A 24,865-nucleotide genomic window follows, 5' to 3' on the forward strand; every position below is an offset into this window, starting at 1 on the left:
ATGTATACCTGTGGTGATCACCTTCTACAGTTTTAATAGTCACGTTGAATGATAGCATGATTTAATCATGGGGACAATCTATTAATTAACCACGGCGCATTTGTTTGAAAGAAAAAAAATATAGAAGATATTGAATATATATGTGTTCTAAATTAAACATTTTAACACGAAGGAACCGACCATTTAACTTGGAAAAAAATATGCGGCGCGACAATTTTTTTTATCTTTTTTTTTAAATTTAACACTATTTTTTGGTGGTTATTAGTCAAGATAAGATTTTTTCTTAAGAATTCAAAATCAAATATATTATTTCCCTCCGTCTTTTTACTATATATTATTTTATATCGCAGTTAAAGCGGGTATAGATCATCTATCTTTGAGGAGGGTATACGGAGGATTGTTTATTACACATGTATCATTTTACCGTATAATACCGGTTAATAGAGTTTGGAAGCCAGTTTATTTTAGGTGGGAGCCAGCATATTTATTACTATTATTTTCCTGACCAACAAATTTATTTACGTGACCTGCCAGCTCCGATCCTAGAATCAAAGGGTCGTCTACTTACCCCATTTAGTATGCGGTGTTGCTGGTATTATTTAGTATATTTTGTCCAGAATAGAACGCCGAAAAAAATTTGGAACTTGATACGCTGGAATTATAAAATTATATTATTAGGTCTTTTACCTTTCGGATGAAAGACCTATTGTTTTTGTTCTGATTATTATTTTTTTTCTTCCGCCAACTTTTTTTCCCTTTGCTGTTTTTTTGTTTTTTGTTTTGTTTCGCAAGGTGTAGCTTAGATAAATGAAATATGATATCAAACAGTTTATGCGCTTTTGAACCTGACACCGCGAAACCCAATACTTTCCCAGATAAGAGCTATCTCCCCGAACACTGTTTTTTTTTGTTATCGCTTAAACTTCACAACCATTTAAGAAACCGACAAATTTATTTTTCCAAATGGCGCGTTACATCCTCAGGATGTTCTGTTTTATTTTGACCGAAGCCGTATAGATATTCCATATGAGAGTTATTTCCCCTTTTGTTTTTGAATTTTGAAATGTATTTTAAACTGGAAAACCATAAGTGATAGAGACCTCGGGTCTTTTGATTTAAGATCCTTGGTCCAAAAAAATGAAAAACAGGTCAAGGTCAAAGGTCAGGGGCATGATCTAAATTTTGACATTCACTTCAAACTGCTTTTTTTTGAAAAAAGTTAGGGGTAAATTTGAAAAAAAAATGTGAGCAAACTGTTAGTCGTGACATTATTTATGTTGTGAAATTTTATCGAAAAAATACGCGTAGTATTTTGAGTGTTTTCATGCCACTGAAATGGGAAAATCAACAAATTGACTAATTATAGCTCCAAACTTTACAGCTCTCATGATGCGTACATGCAATTTGTCTTTGTAAATCATACAATCATACAATGCCCACACACAACTACCCATCTGCCACCCCCCCTTTTTTTTAGGAATCTTATTTCTATTCTTTATAAAAATGCTAATCCATCTTTTTTTATGAATAAGCTTTCCGAAATGCAAATATATTCCTGCAAAATGAAATATCTGCTCCATATCATGTACATGTATTTCTGAAAATTAATCGATAAGCGTTTTGTTAAAGAACTTCATAACACCAGCATTATTTTTGTGTGCATGCAATTAATGAGTCGAACAGTGGTCAGCGGTCAGTGATTGGACAATAGTCTACCTGTAAAATAAATAGAGAAAATATATTTTCCGCTATCAGTATAATTCACGTGCAGTCCGCTTAACGTTCCAATCTGGATTGAGAAATTAAAATCAATAACGTAGAAATCAATCCAAAGTTCGTAAATAGTAGTAAAATCCTAGATTCAAACTTCTAAACAAAAAGTCATGTATTAAAAATCCAAAATCTGTGTTCCCGTTGATACGTGTACGAAAAAAGCATGCACGATCCCACATCAATGACCTGTAAGTGAAAGAAAATTGAATCCGTTTGCACATTCTTTATTCTTAGTTGTGATCAGGACGACGTCTCTCTCTGCAAAGGATTATAATAAACTGTTTGACTATATCAGTTTGGTGACGTCACAATCGCTGCATCCGGTACTACCTAAAATGAAAAAGGGGTTTTCCCCTTTTCGATTTTTTTTTAAATGTGCACGTACATTTCAAACCATGCAGCTGGTCAGGTTCGATTCACTTTACATACAAAATTGAAAAGTAAATAAGACACACATCCTGGGAAACCCTATAAAAAAAAAACATTTATAAAGGAAGATGCAAGGATTTTTTTTATAGGCGTGTATATATCCTTGCATGTTCCTACAAATATCATAATTTCAATACAACTAAAATGTTGCACGGACCCGTTTTCACGTGTTCCTAGAGGCTAGGTCTCAAGTGTTAAAACACGGGCACTAGGCTCTCAATGCCGTTTTCAAGTGTTCACAGAGACTGGGTCTCAAGTGTTTAAACACGGGCACTAGGCTCTCAATGCCGTTTTCAAGTGTTCACAGAGGCTAGGTCTCAAACGTTTAAACACGGGCACTAGGCTCTCAATGCCGTTTTCAAGTGTTCACAGAGGCTAGGTCTCAATTGTTTAAACACGGGCACTAGGCTATCAATGCCGTTTTTAAGTGTTCACAAAGGCTAGGTCTCAAGTGTTTAAATACGGGCACTAGGCTCTCAATGCCGTTTTCAAGTGTTCAAAGAGGCTAGGTCTCAAGTGTTTAAACACGGGCACTAGGCTCTCAATGCCGTTTTCAAGTGTTCACAGAGACTAGGTCTCAAGTGTTTAAACACGGGCACTAGGCTCTCAATGCCGTTTTCAAGTGTTCACAGAAGCTAGGTCTCAAGTGTTTAAACACGGGCACTAGGCTCTCATTGCCGTTTTCAAGTGTTTACAGAGGCTAGGTCTCAAGTGTTTAAACACGGGCACTAGGCTCTCAATGCCGTTTTCAAGTGTTCACAAAGGCTAGGTCTCAAGTGTTTAAACACGGGCACTAGGCTCTCAATGCCGTTTTCAAGTGTTCACAGAGACTAGGTCTCAAGTGTTTAAACACGGGCACTAGGCTCTCAATGCCGTTTTCAAGTGTTCACAGAGACTAGGTCTCAAGTGTCTACACACTGGCACTAGGCTCTCAATGCCGTTTTCGAGTGTTCCTAGAGGCTAGGTCTCAAGTGTTTAAACACGGGCACTAGGCTCTCAATGCCGTTTTCAAGTGTTCGTAGAGACAAGGTCTCAAGTGTTCCTAGAGACAAGGTCTCAAGTGTTTAAACACGGGCACTAGGCTCTCAATGCCGTTTTCAAGTGTTCCTAGAGGCTAGGTCTCAATTGTTTAAACACGGGCACTAGGCTCTCAATGCCGTTTTCAAGTGTTCACAGAGGCTAGGTCTCAAGTGTTTAAACCTCTATCTGGCGCGCGAGCTGTACATAAAATAAAATAAAAACTTTCCAAACAAAACATAAAACTTCTCCGGTAACACAATAATATAGACCCCATACCGAAACAAACAAAAGAACAAACAAATACCCCTCCCCCCCATATAATCAATTTCAAAGGGGGAAAGACCGTGTACAATTGATTTTTAAAAGCGATTGATTTATATTTATATCTTAATTGGTTATAATTCATTGGTCATTCTGCGAAAGAACACATAGTATATTTATATGAAGTTTTCGATTAAGTATTTGGTATTCTATTTTTTTCTTTTTTCCCTAAGTACAAAAAGTAGAAGGAATCTCCGCTTTTTTGTTATTTAGCTCATTTTAAACAATGATTCGAATTAAGACAAATTTCCAGTTTATTTTTTCTAAAGCTTTTCAGCTTTTCAAACGAGGGGTCAATTCATATATTAAAAGTATAAATATATAGCATTCCGCAAGAATTAATAATTTTTCAACTCGTCAAATACATGACTGCATGGGTTTGAAATTTAAAACCTTATTATATGACTTGGCCGTTAATTTCAGCCCTAAGAATTGACCAGGCGAAAATTATCAGGCAAATCTAAGATTGGGACAGAAATTTTGAACTAAGAGACCAGTCTGGGGAAAGGGCATGTTCAAGGAAGAACATGTCCAATTTTCTCGTCAGAAATTATTTTTGTCTCTGCCATTTCTAGCCATTCTTTATTCGTTCAGTTTCTAAGAATTTGGAATCAAATTATATATTTCAGAAAAATACCCCCCCCCCCCTTTTCCCTGCAAGTTAAATGCAAGTTAAATGTTAAACTCATGTTCTGGTCACAATTTCAACCGAGATGTGTGGTTTTGGAGAGTTTAGGCCTGCATTCAATGAAAGTTGTTACTTGTTTTTAAAAGCTTCAAATTTGCAATAATGAAAAATGAGAGAGCCAATCTTTTTATCTTTTTATGATTTCCTTATGGCCTGTCCTGCCTTTTTATTTCAGCCCCCCCCCCTTTCCCCTACAAATTAAACGGTCGTTCTCTACTCTTTGTGCTGGCCAGAATTTTTTTTTTTACCGAAATCAGAATCAAAATATTTTGTTTTAAAAATATAACCCCTCTCCACTCCCACCAGAAAATGTTTATGTATTATTGTTTAATAGACTATTTTCAGGTTTAAATAATATTAGTCTTTCTATATTTGATATCTTTCTTTCATTTATACCCATTGATACTCCTTTTATTACATGAAAGTTTTCAATTTATGAACACTCGTGTATATCTAATCACTCGATATTTAAACCATCACCACTTTTCCGTCCTGAATTTAAGATTTATGAGTCCTTCTGTAGCCATGTGTATTGCGAAATTGTGCAATAAAATCAAAACAGCAATGGTACAATAGAGATTTGCCATATTGTGCATATGTACAAGGGAAACTTCGTTCAGTAAATCGGGACTTTTTGGCAAATTTATTAAAATCTACAGACTTGAATAAATTGAATAAAGAGATTTTTATTATAAAATTTTAAATATGATAGTTAACACACTTCTTAAGTTGCTAACGTTTATTGTTAACAAAAAGTCATTCAGAACTATTCAAAAACAAAACTCGTATTAAGTCCGAGATTAAGTCACTAAATTCGAGCGCACCCTAGAAGGTGTAGTATACTTCACTACATATTTGACAGAGGGCGGATCCAGGATTTTCATCTACAGATAGACGGGCGGACAGACGGTCGCAAAGTGAGACGAGACAGATCACAATTGCTCACCTAACCAATATATTTTTCAAACGAAAAGTTCTACTTTTACCAGCGATTTTTAATTGTCCTTTCATACTATCTGTTTTTTACTTTTTTGATTTTCGGAGGTCGTGCCAGACTTCACTGTGTTCGCCACAAACAACTAAAATCAGAATGAGATGCATTTACGCAGATATTTTTATTTACTTGGGATCCCAAGCATACGGTAATACGGTACAGAATTCGGCTAAATATTTAGGTTGCAAGGGAGAAATAAATATAGACACAGAGATACAAATTAATAAACTAACCTTTCGCTTAAAACAGTATTTCTATCTTTCATTACGGATATTATAAAAGAATCTCACCTGCCGACTGTTTTCTGGACCGTGTCATGACGAAATTGTGAAAGTGATTTAGGGATGTTTTGGAACTTCGATTATCAAACAAATTGATTATAAAAACCGCAAACACAATGTTATAGCTGTTTTACTTTAACAGCTAAAAACCTATTATATATGTCATCAAACGCAGCTCTGCGTTTGACACATCCCTTTATAATTATTGATAGAACTTTGATAAAGCGTAGGTCAGTTGATTAGTAATCACGTTGATTCTGTGAAACTGACTGTTTTATATATACTTTGAATGTTAAAAAAGATTGAATGGTCTCTTCTGATACTTAAGTATGTTGAAGTCAACCCATGCTTTGCAAATTTTATTTTTTTTTGGGGGAGGGGGGGGGGGCGCACGCCCGCCACGCCCCCGCCTTAATCCGCGCCTGTTTGAAAAAAGGATTGCCTGGTACATTTGAATTTATAAATTTAGTTTAATGGTATCAGTAATCAATTCCACTCATATGATGTGGATGATTCAATTCCCTTTTATTAGCAAATCTAAAGTAAGTGTATGAATATTGTTAACGTTACCTTTATTTGTTTTAAATTTCAATTTCACGCCTGGGTAGTTCTAATGATTTAAATATCAAGTTTCAAAACATACACAAGTATATAAATTGACACGGAAATCACGTGATTGTTATATGTGCGTAAATGTTAGCTTCTGTTGTCGTCCGTGCAATGTTTTTTATATTGTATTATAAGTACTGAAATAAAGTAGAAACATCACTTTTAGCGCAATAAATATAATTAAGTCCAGATTTTGACATACAAGAAGCAAGTATGCAAACATAACTAATACATACATTAAACAATTATTCAACATTATTTATATATCAGAAATGAAAGAGATAAAAAATATACATTGCCCTTTCCTTTTCCCCTAATCTCTTTACCCTTTTCTCAATTACTAGTACTTTTTTTTAAAGCACGTAAATAATTACTTGAATAATAACCCATATATACGTTTAGATACGTCAACGTATCAGATACGGATACGATACGTCTTTAAATGTCCCACTTCTAATAAAACAGAGAATTGAAATGGGGAATAGTTAATATATAACTTAATATCGTTCGTTCATTACTCGATGTGGTTTCATCATTATTAAATGTGGTCATATCATTAGACAATGTGGTTTTAACATCACTTGATGTGTATGTGACATAACGTAATGCAGTTGTTTTATTACACGATGTGGTTTTGTTATTTCGTAATGATTTGTCCATTTTTTATATGGCTTTAACATTACGTATTGATGTTTCAAAATTTGACGATTTTACACTAAATGCTGTGTTTGTTTCATTATTTGATGTAGTCATGTCATTCTATGATGTGGGTAATCCATTACATCTACGAGGTAAAACCACGTGACCATTTTGGAAAAACGTTGTATTTTTAGACCGATTTCCATATGTCGTTTGTGTAATATGCTTTGAATGAGTGCCGCTATCAAGTTGTTGTTTATAGTTTTTTTATATGAAAAATGGGAACGACCAACAAATTTAAGAAAATAGTACTAAATCATTTACAATAGTTCGGACATAAGGTTTTAAAAAGGTTTTTAAGGGGCCTCGCGGGTCTAAATCAAATTTTTTTATTCAATAAAGGATTTCTCTATATTTTTCTATAAATGAACTATATCTTATACTTAATAGAAACATTAAATTTAAAAGTTGGGTCACCGTTCATTTACGCTTACAATCTGCCTTCCAAGGAAACATACATTTTGGTTAATGTCATTTATTTTCTGTTGAACTAATAGGAAAAATGGCGGTAATATCATAAAAAAAGAAGAACAAAACTACAGAAATAACTATTTTACAATTATTGAGTTTATGTTCAGCTTATTCGAAAACAACAATAAAAAATAGGTCACCGGTGAGTTAAAACATATATTTCAATTTCAATGCCAAAAAATGAAATTTTTTCACCAAAGGGAGATAATTTGGAGCTTTTTTTAATGATATCTACATTTTAAAAGTCACCTGGGGGCAACACGAATTGATAATGTGGAATGTTTTTTGTACTATATGATAAAGTAACAACTACTCAAAGTAATAAATAAAATATGTAATGAAAAATTATTGTTTAATTTTTTTTCTGAAAATGTTATACCTGCGAGCCTCCTTAACCAGTATTATAATAAGTTCGTTAATGATTCCAATGAACACTGCTTTAATTTGGTCACGTTTTTTTAACAATTCATGGAGGTTTACAAATTTATCATATCGAAACATTTTAATTCTGTAATATTCAATGCCTAAAAAACCAAAAAAAAAACAAAAAAAAATGTGGTATGATTGCAAATGAGACAACTCTCAACCACATACAAAATGACGTAGAAGTTAATATATATGTCTGACTGTATGGTCTTTAAGAATGAGCAAAACTCATACCACATATAGTCAGTTTAAAAAGGTCTCGAAATGAAAAAATATTAAAAAAAATCAAACTAGAAAACTACATCTAAATGGCGAAGACGCCGACGATACTACTATCGACGACATATATGTTTGGTGTATCTCTATATCGTTGCATCAATGTCGCAGGTACGTCAAACGTCCAAAGACCTGTGGTGTATTATCAACAAATCAGACACTTTAAATCAACTTTAAATAAAGTTAAAGTTAAAGGGAAATAGAGGGGGTAATAAGCAACAAAGCATCAATTTTATAAAATTAGAATTCTCCGAGATTTGCTCTAGCTAGCGTGTATATTCATTCGAACTTATGAATATTAAACTTTTTTTTTATCAATTGCAGTTTCTGATATATACGCACTAATTGAGAAAAAAACTTTTCTGAAATATCTGTTTCTCAGGTGACGACGGATAGGTTCCAGTTGTCGTAACCACAATCCCGTCATCTTTTCTTCAAATGTAAACTACCAACAAAAAAAAAACCCCACAAATCACCGGGTTTGTTCAAATACGAATAACACGACAGGTGCCACAAGTTTAGCAGAATCCGCTTACTCTTCTAAAGCACCCAAGTACGCTGATGGATTTATGTTACCCAGTCAAACTGATCTATGAGTTGAGCCAATCAAAGCTGTCCGTACATTTTCTTCTTATTCTGTGCTGTTATACACTTGGTTCGGTATGTTTAAATTCTACACACATGTTAAACTCCGCTGCATGCACGCACTTTCTTTATATGCCTGCCCAAGTCCGGAGCCTGTAGTTCAATGATTGTCGTTGTTCCTTGTGTGTCATATTTGTTTTTCGTACATTGTTAAGCTATAGATTAGACCGTTATTTTTTTCGTTTGAATTGCTTCACATTTTTAAGTAATGGTCGTATGTGGCAGACTATACTGTGTGTTGAATGCGATTTAGTTGCCTTTGATTGCTTGCATCGACTGTATTTTAACTATGGGGGATAATTTTCTCATTGGTGATCACACCACATCTGACTTTATTTCAATTTCTATGTTGTGTTTTGAATGCTGTAAATTTATTTATCTTTTGTACGCAAACTTCTGTTATAAAAGTACAATTCACACGACGTAACGTTATTTTCATTCCCGCACTTTCACTTTCCCATTGTTGACGTCAACTTCCGCCCAGCAATTGTTGATATGGTTTTGAAGAGTGAAGCTGTTGTACACGTTGATGGACAAGAAGATTGGTATTTAACTTGTACATGTTGTTACATGTTTTATAAAAGGTAAACAGCAAACATTTTACACACTATTATATAGTATTTTACTGATCTCCGCATCAAGTTCTAAATATATACTTTGTCCTATGTATAGATCGTAGTTTCCCCTGTTAAATATTGCGCGATCGGCAATTCAAACACATTAACGTTGGTTGTTTATTTGTTTTTATTTATTCGCGTATTCCTGTGTGAATAAACTAAGTTGTATATTTATTGTGTGTTATAATAAAGAATTGGATGTTTACATGTTGTTTGCATAAAAACGTAACTGCCGTATAAAGTTGTGGTAATCGTTTAGTTAGGCAAATACTTGTTGTGAAGCCCATGTATGATTTTACCCGCCAGGTCCCGTTTGTTCTATAAATATTTAAGTTCACAACACCTACCCCTGAACCCTCTTTTTCGAAGCTCGAGCAGAAGGCCAGGTTGATCCGCGATAAAAAAACCAAAAAACTCATATTAGATAACTCGAATTTTAACTCTTAATCGTACTCTAAATGAGACTCAAATAAGGGTTTACCTCGAACTCAAAGTTGAAGTCGAATTGTAATGTTAAATGTGAATTAAACTCGAAGTTCAACTCGAAATTTGGAATGTGGTTGAGAGTTGTATCATTGGCAATCATACCACATTTCTATATTTCTATATAAAGTGTTTTTTTAATGCATTTGATATGACCAAATTAAAGTGTTTTGACTTGATAAATTTGTAAACCTCTATAAATTGTTATAAACGCATATAAAGAAGAAAATAAAATACATCGCCAAGTGTATCGGTAAATGTAAAGTCATTCGACATTTATACGCTTTTACACTAACATCAGAATTATCAGGCGAGACACAGGGTCAATAAGAATCATGACTTTTTTCATTCGGGAACTAAGGAAAAACGGCAGGACCAAATGGCTTTAGCGGCGTACCCCTATATCCGAATTACAGCAAATGTTAAAGTACCTTTTTTATGATTGTTTCTGTCGTTCCCCTTTTTCATATCAAAAAAATTATATAATTTGAACTTAACTTGATGGATAACGGTACTCACCCAAAGCGCATTACACCAACGACATATGGAAATCGGTCTAAAAATAGAACATATTTTTTTCCAAAATGATAACGTGGTTTAACCTCTTAGTAGTAATGGGATAACCACATCAAAGAATGACATGACCACATAAAAAATGAAACAAACACATCATGTTGTGTAAAATCGTCAAAGGAGTAGGTCCGGTAAGGACCAATTTTGGCCTCAAATTTCAGGTTCATACGACGAAAGATTTTGACCCCTTTTTTTTAACACTCAGAGACTATTTCATTTGAATCAATTAGTATATGTGAACGATTTTAACTGATTTAATCATTAAGAAGCATGAAAAGCATCCGGCAACAATAGAACATAACATCAGAGTTCCACATAAGACAACTGTGACGTTCCATACATCCAGGACAAAAAAATTCAACCATCATTATATTATAAGGGTAAAATAGATATAAATGAAGTTCACTTCTAATTAATTTATAACAAATATCTCACACATTTCAAATCCATCCCTTAAAATAAAGGGTGACATGCATTAGGAACATGGGAAAAACTCAGGTCTGTAAATCAAAATGAAAAAACGCATACATAGAAACTACTGCCCGTTGTGATTCCGGTTGCAAAGGATACGTGCTTATCTCTAGAAAGAAGTACGAATAGTTAAGTATATAAAAAGGAAATGTAACATAAACCAACGGTAAACTACAGGCTCCTGACTTGTGACATGCACAAACAGAAGTTGAAATATTCAACATATTTGTGAGAGCTCAACCCTAACCTAGCATGGAAAATTGTTTTATCATAAACAGAAACTGTAAAAATCAGTTGGTAATGGCCTGACTCATCAGTGTTATACACAAAGAAACACATCTTACAAAGAACAGAGTGGACGTGGACGGATACTTATATATCTCAAAAACAGACATTAAGTACAGATTTGAGAATACTCTCATTTACTGACAGCTAGTTCAAAGCGGATATCATCTTATGAAACAAATAAAACAGCAGACAAACATATGAAATAGTACACATCAACCATCAAATGGATTTCACGTAAAGACGTCATCAACAGTCTATGAAAAAAATAATGGAATAATGTTGATCTTACTTTGTCTTTTTGTTATATTATAATCCATGCAATGATCTGTCTATCTTTATTGAACTTTTGTTGTCCCTCATTGGATATATTTACCATATCGTATTATCAATTATTTTTGTGTTTGATGTTATATTTTTGATCGAATGTTTGATAATATCACATCATCCGTTACTGTAAAAGATCAAGTTATTTTGTACTTTACATTGAAGAGAAACACTCCCCTTTACATCGCAGTAATGAATAAAAATGCCGGAGTGACTGATTTGTTGATCAGGAACAAAGCTAACTTGAATGGTACTGGAGATAATGTAAGTAAGACCTGATGCTTCATTCTAAATAGACAATACACCAATTCGAAGATGTCGCGATCGCTTAAGTAAAGCACTCACGGTGGTTCTTTACGAAAGTTTTGGTTGTGAACATAAGTTCATATAAATCACGTTTCATTACATGATTGTGTAATGTTGATGATAAGCTAATTTTTTTTCTTCGTTTCTATTAACTGAACTTTGTTTTTAGATTGCTTTTTTTTAAGGAAGAGGAAATTACTTTGATTGATTATATCACACTCTCTGTTAGTTAAACACATTATTTCTTTATTTTGTAAATTCTGGTGGTAATCATCTTCATATTAGTCGATGATTTAAACAATAAGGAGACATGATAATATGTTCAATGAGCCAACTTTCCATCAGAGTTCAAACGAAGTTAATATAGAAATTATAGGTAATCTAAGAGCCTTTAACTATTTGGAAAATCAATACAGTATGGCCATCTTTAAAAGACCCCGACAAACGGTCATATCTAAGACAAAACAGTTTACAAAAAACAAATATAAATAATATGCACATGTTGATCGAACGAACATCATTTTTTGCTTAATTGTATGTACCTAGTTTGTAAAGTTTCTATGTGCCATTTTGATTGTTTTTGGTGAAATAGTTAATAATTGTTATAGTGATTCAAATGCTATTGCAATGTTGACTGCTGTACCAAATGTATTGATAAAACATTGCTTGCCTTAATTGATAATCATTGCTGTATTTTGTAAAATGAGCAACGAAGATAATATGCTGGGGAAAAAATAGTCTTTTCACTAGAATATCTTGAAAATTCTGCTGCAACAATATTAAATTGACCATATGCAAATGAATATCAAAACATCTGTTAACTTGTTTCTGATTGTAAAAATATTTTATATACAGCCTGTAACTTTAACTTTTTCCAAAATTGAAATAACATAAAACGGACCAAAATTATCTTTTGTTCTTTACCCTTATTATTCTAGAATCCATTAAACACTTAAATACATGCATGTTTATGCCGACTTGTATATTACCCGTTTTTTTGTAGATATTGTATCGTGCTGCTGAATTAGGAAATGTAAAAGAAATCAATATTCTTCTTGCAAGTGGGGCCTCAGTTGATTATACAACCAATGAATTTGTAAGTGGTGTTGATACTCTAACGCAGAAATAAAGTTAATATAACGCAAATAGATAAAGGACACAGTCTTTTGACATTTTTTTGCTTATAATTCGACATGAATTTTGTATGCTAGATAACATGATTCAGCGAATTCTGTTTCACTTGCCTACTATTCTGCTGGTTATGCCTTCTCTTTCTGCTCCATTTTTCTCCCTTCCCACAACGACCGAGTTCCTCATGTTATTATAAACCTGGTAAATGGTAAATAAGGTCACATTGTGTAAAGGGATGGGGATTGTGGTTTCAACATAGGAAACTTATCCGATAGCATCTGTAAAACAGTCAACCAACCTCTGAATTAGCATATTTACCGGGTTTGTAAAGCCATGAACAGCACGACGAATGCTACATGTGGAGCAGGATATGGCTATCTTTCCGGAATGATTCTTAATTTTGGATAAATTTAGCATGTACAAATTGAAGTAAACCTAGAAAGAATGCAAACACGTTATGAATCCAGTCATATTGCAAATTATGCTGTTAAATCAACTTCTAAGAATTGTTTCAAGGCTTACCATGAACTTGCAAAAGGGTGTGCCAAATGAAGTAAAAATGTTAAATTGCATATACGACATGTTGCATTTCACTCTTGAATTATCGAACAAAATAATCTCATGCCTTTTTGTTTATCGTAAATAATGGTTGGTTACCTATTTGTGTCACCTGTTGAATAAATAGAAACATGTAAACAGTCGAATCGGTCATTTTGATATAGGAAACAAATTAATTGACAATCTTGGATACCCAGTCATGTGCAAATATATTATGTTATTTTTTGAAATACTGCAAAACGAAACATCGTTTTCAAAGATGTCCTAAATCAGTAATAGGTTGCGCTGTTTATGGGCGTAAACATTTTATATACGGGTATTTTTTGTGTCGACAGATTGACCTTCATCTGTCAGGGAATTTAATATATTTTTTATTTGTAATGTTTTTCACAGATATACAAATTAAGGAGTAGAGATAGGAACACCAATAGATGAAGCTGTACATGTGTCTTTATAACTTTAGCGTCTTCGTTGGTAATATTTAATATTTATCAACATTACAGGGATTATTTTCCATTTAATATCATTTTAACATAACCAAGTTTTTTAAGGAACTGGAAGCAAAATTACAATACAGTTTCAGTTTTTCGTCAGCCAACAAAGAAACTACATATGTTTATTTAATGTTTAATAGGGAGGACAAACAGCCTTGTATGCAGCTAAATCGTCCACAATAGCGGAAATATTGATTCAGAAAGGCGCACTTGTTAACTTTAGCAATTCCCTAGTGAGTATATATGTGTTATGTTATATATGTTTACTATGGTGTTATATATAAGGCATCCTTATATATAATACCATATAATTTTGAACGCAAAAAGTGTAGGAGCGTTAGTAGAGACATCACATGGAAATGAAAGATGTCCATGTTAGTAGTAGAAAAATAATTAAAAAAAAATAAACCTTTTTAGAAATATGATTGTTGATCAACTGCAGAAAATCCTACAAGAAAACAATATTGGTGAAAAACAGCTAGACACAAAGTTTCGGAACTTATTTTTATACCTTTTACGAATCATTTCAATAAATAAGGTACCCACTCTTGCATGATACACCTATGCGTGAGGGAGGAACTTAATCAATAAAAAAACCCTAATAGTTGCTCTTTTGAAAATAGTCGCTCCAATGGCATTTATTTAAATGCATTTTAGAAATAAATGAGCAATAGTTCATACGACGCAAACAAAAAAAAAAAACCGAACACTTTAAAAAATTTCAGGGTATGGAATTTTCTATTGTAAGTAAAGGCTTCATTTCATATCATTTCTTTTTAAATTGTTCATATCATGAAGGTAACATGGATGACTTTGTCATCAACAAGGAGAAGAGCTATTATAATATATTTATTCATAAATGTATGTTAAGGTTAAACGATGGGGCCCACTCAATTTTTATTAATAGTGATTTTGCAGATTGCATTCAAAAAGACACAGGGACGTCTGTTTTATTTCAAAAATGATATATAAATTGACGATATAATTGGTTGAGAAATAAGCTTCTCACGACACACGTGATGATTAAAAATTTCACAGTGTGAACTTTTTATTCCTAAGTTAAAAAAAAATTCAGTACCGCTTACATATGGAGTATATGTTATCACACATTGCATTATTCATCTAATTAGAAGAGCAAGGCGGCTTACCTCACACTTCACTACTTTCAAACCGAAAAGTCGAAAAAAAAATGACAGAAATAAGGATAATGTGAACTATATGGTGCTTGTCCTCTAAATAACTATAGTACAACATATGATACGCAAAAAAATATATTTCATTTTATGCAAAAGGGAAAGACTCCTCTTCACTTAGCAGCAATAAATAATAAAAAAAGCGTTGCGGATGTTTTGGTCAGGAACAAAGCGGATTTTAACGCCACAGACAAGGAAGTAAGTAGCGTTTGATTATAAATGAAGAAATAGAAAATGCAAACAGCTTCATATATTGAAAAATAACGAAATAACAAATTCCAAAACCACGTAAAAATGAAAGAATACATGTACACGAAATACATATAATAAGGAAGTATTTTAAACGTCAATTTTCCATAAGGATCACCCAATAGTTGGTCACTTGAAACAAATATGTTACTAAGCTAGTGTGTTTTAACTGGAAATAAAAAAAAAAAGAAATGTTGATACTATCGAACATTTTGTTTTATTGCTATGCACAAGGCTTTACCTAGCAACTATAGCAAAAACAAAACAACTTGAAACTGACATTACATTTAGTTTAACTCAGGTTATAATGCAATCAAGATTATATACAAAACATCATTAAAGACAAACATTATATCCTTAAATAAAAGCATTAAGATACTTTGCAATATTTGATATCTTTTTTGAGTATGCATGGCCCAAAGTTTGGTCTTAAAGATTATGTTAAACTAAGCCAAAATTGTTTCCTGGCATTTCCTAACATATAACATTGGTACTGATTTTTCTGTTCTAATGGTATAATACTTGTATAACTTGTATTATCCTGAGATGTTCCCCTGATGTATTGCTATTAATATTTACTCTCAGATCTCTTCCTAATTTAATATTTTTATTGACTTTGGACTTTTTCAATCAAAGTCAAAATACATTACTCATTGTAGTTTATTCTTCAATACTGCTTTTCCAAACATGTAGTGTTTATTGCAGTCATATATTATGTGTGTTTATACATGATTCAAGAAAATGAGGTCAAGGTCAGAAAACCCAAACCAAGATATACATGCATTCGATACACCAAATATGTATGTTTCCCCATCTTAGAATTCAAATTTGAAATATATGAAATTGAGATAAAAGTAACTCCTTAAGAAAAGAAATTTTCTTAAACTGTAATCCATCATTCAAAAACACCTTACATTTTATAAGTGCTTTATCTATACAAAAATACAGGGTAGCTAAATGACATCGTCCACTTCAAAACCAAAATTGATGTGATTTACTAAAAATATTGTTACAGGTTTTATACATGTTATATTAGAGTATAAGATAAAATTACAATACATTTTCTCAAAATATATAAAGTTACTTGTCCTAGGGCCACATTCAAAAGAATGTTTGTTTCCCCTCTCCAAATTCTACCCTTTGGAAACAGACCAGTAAGTCAGGTTATCTTTACTTTTTGTTTTAAACTGGATGTCATAGCATGGTCACATGAATGGGCTTGTGTAGTCGAGGACACAAATCAGTTGTTTGTGCTCAATTTGAGTATATTTATTTAGATTATCACTCCTTTTGCTTTCAATAGATATAGGAAGATGTGGTGTGAGTGCCAATGAGACAACTCTCCATCCAACTAACAATTTAAAAAAAAACCCATTATAGGTTAAAGTACGGAGCCTTGGCTCACACCGAACAACAAGCTATAACGGGCCTCAAAATGACTAGTGTAAAACCATTCAAACGGGAAAACCAACGGTCTAATCTATATAAACAAAACGAGAAACGAGAAACAAGCCCTTTATAAAAATGGAAATGAATTATTATTGGACAAAAATGATTTCTATATTTTTGTGGAAATCTTTTTTACCAGTTTTTTTTCTGATTTTTGTGGGGAGGGGAAACAAACATTTTTTTTTTGGCTAGTTTCAATTCAACATTTTGTTCAATACAGGATAGAAAAAGTGACAATACTAGGAAAAGCCATGCAACATGTTTTCAAACCTTTTTCAAATAAAGTTTATAAATATTCTTTTGTCCTTTACTATAGTAGGTATCCTTTCTTGTGCTACAGTAAAAGGATCTTCTTTCTTTCCAGTTGTTTCTCCTATCTTAAATTGTTCATCCAAATACAGCTTTTGCTACTTATTAAGTAAAGTTGGCGGTTTTCTGGTCTTTAAAGAACAAATCTCTGTAATATTTTCTTTAGCAACAACTGGCTGTTATCAAAGGGAAACAATTCAATCTCAATCTCAATGTGTTTAAATCTCAGGAGAGATAAATCTTGTTACACGAGGGGGTAGCTCGTCAACTATAGTCTATTTCTAAAACATATTTTGGACATTTATTTTGCTTAACCAAATTGTTTAATAATAAATTCATCACTTTGTGCTCGATAAAAACCCTGAGCATGAATTTTTTATGCAATCTTTAGAGTTTTGTGAATAGATAGTTTGTATTCTGTGTGTGGATGCCATATAGTTGATAATTACAAATACGCATGGGAGTTAAAAAATGAGATGTGTGTAAAAAAATGTCCATTCACATTAAAGCAAAAAAAACCTGACTCGTAATTTTTACATATATACGTCAGACGCGTTTCGTCTACAAAAAGATTCATCAGTGACGCTCGAATCCAAAAAAAGTTATAAAGGCGAAATAAAGAACAAAGTCGAAGAGCATTGAGGACCAAAGTTCTTAAAAGTTTTGCCAAACCAAGCTAAGGTAATCTATGCATGAGGTAGAAAAGGATCCATTATGCAGGGGATACAGATCACAGATTGGTCTAATTTGACAACTGATAAATTAAAATACGATGGATGCCGAATGTAATAGCGCTATCTAAATAAAATAAATGAAAACAATATATATTTTTTTTCAATCAGTACAATTTTTATTATGTAGACCAAAGGTAGAGAAATTTAGCATTTAATGACTCCAATAAGAACGAAGCCGGGAGAGCGCAGCTTCCCATGGTCAAACTCCAAGGTCGGACTGAACGTCAGGCCACCAACATCTCATTCATTGCATGTTGTTTATAACTACATACAGTTTTACTGCTTTCAATCAACAGGATATTTCCAAACAAATTATATAAAATGATTAAGTCTATCAACAAGGGTTATAAATAATAAGCAACGATGCAAAAATTGAATTTTAGAACATAGAAAAGTCTCTTTAGAAAATGATTTCAAAACAGTAATATTTATTCAATTTATCAAATATGTACTGAATAGTGTTATGTACCAGAAACAAACAATGGTTTGGAACAAACTATATCACTACGAACGACAACTCGACCTAGAATGTTACTCAAATTCGTTGATAATGTAAACAAACACCAATTCACAAAAAATGATAATATGTAGCAATTTACAACAATCAGAATACTGTAGTAAAGATCGTCAGGAAATTAATCTGGTTTGCCGCCCGGAAATGCCGATAAGTGATATCTTACAAAATCATGTTTTCAGTGGACGTGATGAACTGTCCTTGCCAAAATTACAAATAATTCAGGTATCCAACATTTCTAACATATATTGATACAACGATAATACATTGATAATTCTGCCTTCTTAAATATACCTTATTGTCAAAGAATACAGCAATAGTTATGTCGTCAACGGCCAAAGAAAAAATCGTGATGATGAAGCATGGAATTCCGGAAATTGACTGTCTCCAAAAATATTAAATTCTAAAATTGAGTTATCGTCCTTTTCGCGCCAGACGACTATTGAAAAGGCTATAAAAGGAGGTTTATTATTTTTCTATTTGGTAGGAATTTTTAATCATAGCTATGACACTTGTAAGAGTCGGTAATGATGTATTAAAGCGACATGTTATACATGTATTTAACCAGAATAGTGAATAAGTTTAGGGATACATCCCGAGACTCTGACCCAAGAACAATACAAATTGTAAAAAAATGACATATATCAGAAATAAGCCAGTCCTGTTTGAAAACATATGTATGGCAAAACAATATATGTGTTGACTAAAATTTGTTTCTATTATATTTATCAAGGATGTCCATATTTGAGCAAAAGGAGGACTTTTTCATGTCTTACTATGGTTGACGAATTTGTAAACTATGTTATGTTCTTTTTTTCTGTATTTAAAATTTCAGAAAGACAAAACCAAATGTCACAGGATATACAGCCTTTTTTGCCATTATTACCACGTGTTCTTCCAAGCAATGTTTTCATAGTATTTGCGATCATTGTTTGAACTATTACTGTCTCTTACCTTTATGAGTGAAAATACCTTTATAATGTTTATTAATTGTACTTTTTCAAGTTATATAATTATTTTTACTTTTATTAAGAAGAAGAATCGCTTGATTTGTTTGTAATGGCAATAGTAGTATACTATTATTTGAAAACCATAAATCGATAGAAAAACACTAATCCGGGTTACATACTGAAACTGAGGAAAACGCATTATATATGAGACATGTGAGAGGAGAAGAACGACACACCATGAAAATGTAACACACACAGAAATGAACTAAGCATTATACAAAAACAAATATAACATCAAAACAAAATACATGAATGTGGGATAGAAAAGTACCGTGACACGTCCTATAGTGAATTCACACTCAAATGTAAGAGGAAACAAACATAAACACAACGTTAAAATATAACACACACACAGAAACGATTTATATTATAACAACGGCCATATTCCTGATGTAGTACAGGACATTTTTTAGAACAAAAATGGTGGATTGAACCTGGTTTTGTGGCATGCCAAACCTCCCGCTTTAATGGCAATGTAAAATATAACATTGAAATGACAACGTTACATTACAGGACTACAATACAAATAAATAGTAGTACATATTTAACAAAGAAACACACGAATAATAACTAATTAAAGGCATCAGGTTTTAAATTTACTACACCAGACGTGCGTTTCGTCAATTCAAGACCAACTAGGAACGCCCAGAAACAAAAGTTTGAAAGCAACAACAAGTACAAAGTTAATCAGAACAGATTAAGTTTGATTTATATAATATCATTACTGTAATGAACTTTGAATATAGGGAAATACACCTCTACATGATGCAGTTATTAATGAGTCGACGTCCACAGTGGAAGAACTTATTCGTCTAGGTGCAAATTGTTCACCTCCAAACAACCAGGTGATATTTCTTAAAACACAGTTGCAAGTTAACGTATAAACTTACATTATTCTTTTAATTATTTAGAGGATTTGGTATACAGAAAGTGCTAATGTAACAACTCTCAATTCAAATTATAATGTGTTAAGACACACATAGCCTATTGTATACTTAATGCTGGAGGATATATTTCAGTCTGAAATGATAATTTTGGTCTGAACAGGTCAAAACATGCTGCAGTTTCTTTGAATGAAACGAGTTTTGATTTTTTTCCGATTTCCAGTTCCGTTCCTAATATTTACTACTCAACATTTGAAGATCTAATTAGATTCATTCCGACAAACCAATCAATTATTTTAACATTCGATGAGAACGTGTTCCTACGCTCAGCATACAAAATATGATTTAAAAACATCAGACGACAACGTATCTTACAGCTTAACTATTTCTTTTTTTAGTATTTTGCTGTAGCTTTACGTCCTATTTTCTGATTGACAACAAATACAAACAGGGCTAGCCGTACACTTGGTTAAAACCTGATCCGGCTTAGCTAAACTTATTTTAAAAACCCAACTAAAGTAGGATGATTGCAATCTATTTTAGATAAATATATGCACATGGGTGTGTACTTTTTCAACTTATTTATTCTATAAAACGACAGTCGAGCGTGTATATTTTTGTTAATTTGATATGATTTCATACGCTCAATTTAATAAAGTTTAATGAAAATTATAGCTGTAACGTAGTGATTTCCAATCAATATACCTTACACATGATGCATCATGTCAGCGTATCTCATGACCGTAAATTACGCGAACATTTTATCTTCAATTGTGCTTTGCATTTTTGCAATGTGGTTCGCCATGTGCAATGCTTGTGACTGGAAATTTTAACGATCTTAATGCATTAATATGTATTGAATTTTAGTTTATGACTTTGAAGTGTAATAATTTCATACAATTGAATACTCTAATTTCATAATTGCTTATTGATATGCACATGTTTCACGAGTTGGTTGACCATAATGGAATTACCGTTTCATATAAAATGTTGAAAATGCTTCTTTCGTCGTAACTGCAGTCCCCTTCCCTATTTTATGCATGTCTACCGAATAATACTATTTACCGGGTTTGTAACAACAAGAGCAACACGATGTGGAGCAGGATCGGCTAACCCTTCTAGAGACCTGAAATCCCCCTATATTTGGTGGGGCCCGTGTTGCTCAATCTTTCGTTTTCTATGATGTCTGATTGAGTACTATTATTTGTCTTTTTTTAACATTTTATTTAAGCAATTTACTTATTAAAGCTTATTTCTCTAACTATTTAAATATCTAAACAATTAAAACCTTTTTGAGCTTTTATATATCAATGATTTTACGATTTGCAATTTGATTATTATGTTACCATAATGTTTGTCAAATGTGTATACCTATAGGGAGATTCGCCTCTACATCAGGCAGCTAGTCTAGGTTTATCAAGGATGGTTATCACGTTGATTCAGTTGGGTGCCAATATATCAGCTACGAATTACAAGGTTTGAGGCATCACAAAAGCATTAGTACATTTTCATCTTCATGTCTGAATAGGAGTTGTATTGAAAACAAAACTTGTGCATGTAACTATCAATAATGATTAATCTCACGATCAATTTTTTGTTCACCTTATAAACACACCAAAAAAGGTACAAGTGAAACTTACTACCTAATAAGGTATAATAAAAATGTTACCCATTAACATCGGTTACGGTTTCAAACAATAAGCGATTAGACATATTTATAAGTTCCGGAACTATCCAGTGCAATTTCCTTATATGTCACATGTTACCTATATCTTTATAGGTACGTACCGCATCTATCATGCGCACACCACGGTGTCTGGTGGAGTTGCTATATACACGGGTTATGACCACAGGAATGACACTGCTAATTTAATCAAAGTGACATAATTTCCTATTGTAGTATTTTGCTCTGCGTGACTCCGAATAAGGCGTATGTACAGTTTCTTATTTGATAGCCGACATGACGTAAACACAACTCAATTAATTGAACTTTATGTAAAAGTTATATTTGTTTTCCGCATAATTAAAAGTACCAATAATTGATAAGTTCAAGATCGACGGGTTCAAACATTTTTAAAGCAAAGAAAACTGTTCATCTTAAAATCAGCATGACTTTTATTATCAGATGATAATACATGTACCAGTACTAAAATCAAGGATAAAAATAGGAATTTACGACTATCCAAATAAGACGATGCAAGATATAGGTAAAATCTTTACAGTCATTTTTCTCAAATGTAGCATGTTTTGTCAATAGTTACTCAGCTGCAAGGTTGCTCTATACCATTAAATCATATCGGTGCACCGGAATTGTCAAGGCACTTTGAAAATTTCCCGTTGAAAAAATCGGGATGATTATCGTAACCCTATCATTTGTCAATTGCGTGTATCTTGTTTTGTTATCGTAATTTCTTCAATCGGATGATAGTAACTGAAATAAATGTGTCTTTCAGCATTTCACTGGTATTTTTGTGTGTGTTGAAATGTAAATGTACAGTTAAATGATGATAATTACGCAAAATAAAAATAAATGAAGAAACTTTGAGGTTAATATCTAGGACAAATTTACTTTTTCTAGAATATCTCGAATAATAACTACGAATAATATGAATTACCTTATAATATATAAGTAAGACTCAGATCTTCGTCCGGTCTTTAATCGACGTCCGTTCCTAAAATCGACGTCCAAATCTGACGTCACAATAAAATATCGTACCAAATCAACGGCCAATGTATTGCCTTTCTATAAATCGACGTCCATTTTTTGGCTTCTCTTAACGACGTGAAACTTTAGCTTCTCTAATCAACGTTTGTTTAACAGAATACAAAATTTACAGGAACCGACATCATTTAAAACCTTGAGACCTTTGAAAATATAATGTGTGACAAAAAGGATCTATTAAACAAATGGTATATGCAACCAGTTGTTTAATAGCACAATATAAAACATAATGCCAAGTTCTTGGGTAGATGTTTCACTCCATGTGTTAAACTAAAAAAAATGTTAAAAAATGTACTAATTATTATAATCATGTAATACTAAAAAATCATTTATCTATACTTTATTTTGTCTACTGTTGAAGATTGAATAATTCCCTCTAGATGTCGTTTGGTTTTCTTTGTCGTTAGGCTGCTTTCTCCTTGACATACAACTACATGCATGTCGTCTATTAACATGCACAGGAATGACACATTACTATAGAGATCGATTAACTTTTTATAAAGATAAACTTTAATATGCATGATATTTATTTCGGGTGAGATGGAAAGTATGTATAAATGTTTGAACCTTACAAAACATGTTCAGGAATCTGATTTTCAGTGGTTGTCGTGAGTTCGTGTGGTTCATAAGTGTTTCACGTTTCTTTTTTTTTATTTAGATTAGACCGATGGTTTTCTCGTGTGAATGGTTTTACTCTAGTAATTTTAGGGCCAATACTCGTTGTTGAAGGCAATACTTTGACCTTAATGGTTACTATTATAAATTGTTACTTGAATGGATAGTTGTCTCATTACCACTCATACCACATCTTCCTGTATCTACATTTATTAATTGAAAACAATAAAGTCATGTAACTTATTATTTATCAATATTGAACAACGATTAAAGACGACTACATTCAATCGGACGTCGTTTTGACAATACATGCCGTCACATTGGACGTCGATTAGAGTATCAAAATATGGACGTCGATTTGAGAATGTGACGTCAGATTTGGACGTTGATTTGATAAACGGCCATAGATTTAAGGAACGGACGTCAATTAGAGGCCGGACGTCGATCTAAGTCTAACATATATAGTCCAGACCGTATGAGTATGTGGCCCGTACACGTATGGTCTGTTCAAAAACATGCAAATGCAAATGAACACTCATGAACTGCAAACATTTAAATGCAAAAAATATTGCGATACATGTGGTAGCATTATGAGTAAGTGTCACAATGTGCGAGAGTACCAAAAAAGAATCCAGATATACAACTAAACAAATATCTAATTTCATTTGTTCGTTTGTAAATTTCATTATAATAACTATTCATAAACGTATAAAAATAAAGATTGTGATAAAAGTTTTAATTTAACCCGTTTTATCCAATAACATATATGGGCAGTTCGTACTTGATCATACGCATATACGCAAACGGTCCGACAATTGTAACAAACGCATCTATCAATAACTTAATAATTGCAATATCGGATTTAACAGATTATACTTTTATCGGTGGATATAAGTGTTCATATTGCCCTTTTCCTTATATTTCAAGAAAAATGCATATAGTTTAATTTTGGAGGGTAATGTATAATTCCGGGTAAAATAGCCGTTCATATTTTTTCCCAGTGAATTCACTATTTTTCTGTTTTCTTCTGATATACATTTGTAATTTCTGATTTAAAAAATCATATTTAAATATTTTGATCAAATACCCATGTATTTTAATCGTTTCATGAAACACGTGTTTAGTGTCAATATTAATAAAACACTATCCAGTTACGATTATCTTCTCATTTTTTAATACCATAATTGCAATTATCTTTTTTCCAAAATACAATTATCATCCTGAATTTTTCAACGGCAGTTTTCAAAGTGCTTAGACAATTCCAGGACCATTACGGTTCAAATATGATGTAATGGTATAATTGCATCTA

The 24,865-nt window shown here is 32.6% G+C and overlaps 1 protein-coding gene across 1 annotated transcript in view; it reads left to right on the forward strand.

Annotated features, from left to right (window-relative positions):
* LOC134717605 (serine/threonine-protein phosphatase 6 regulatory ankyrin repeat subunit B-like) overlaps positions 1 to 24,865 on the forward strand; it is a 55,399-nt gene that overhangs the window by 11,907 nt on the left and 18,627 nt on the right. The window contains exons 5-9 of the mRNA XM_063580099.1: positions 11,554 to 11,652; positions 12,698 to 12,790; positions 14,018 to 14,110; positions 20,082 to 20,180; positions 21,597 to 21,695. Of these exons, the coding sequence (XP_063436169.1) occupies positions 11,554 to 11,652; positions 12,698 to 12,790; positions 14,018 to 14,110; positions 20,082 to 20,180; positions 21,597 to 21,695 (483 nt within the window). The remainder of the gene's footprint in view (positions 1 to 11,553; positions 11,653 to 12,697; positions 12,791 to 14,017; positions 14,111 to 20,081; positions 20,181 to 21,596; positions 21,696 to 24,865) is intronic.

Source organism: Mytilus trossulus, chromosome 5 (assembly GCF_036588685.1).
Source record: "Mytilus trossulus isolate FHL-02 chromosome 5, PNRI_Mtr1.1.1.hap1, whole genome shotgun sequence".
Taxonomy (NCBI): Eukaryota; Metazoa; Mollusca; class Bivalvia; order Mytilida; family Mytilidae; genus Mytilus; species Mytilus trossulus.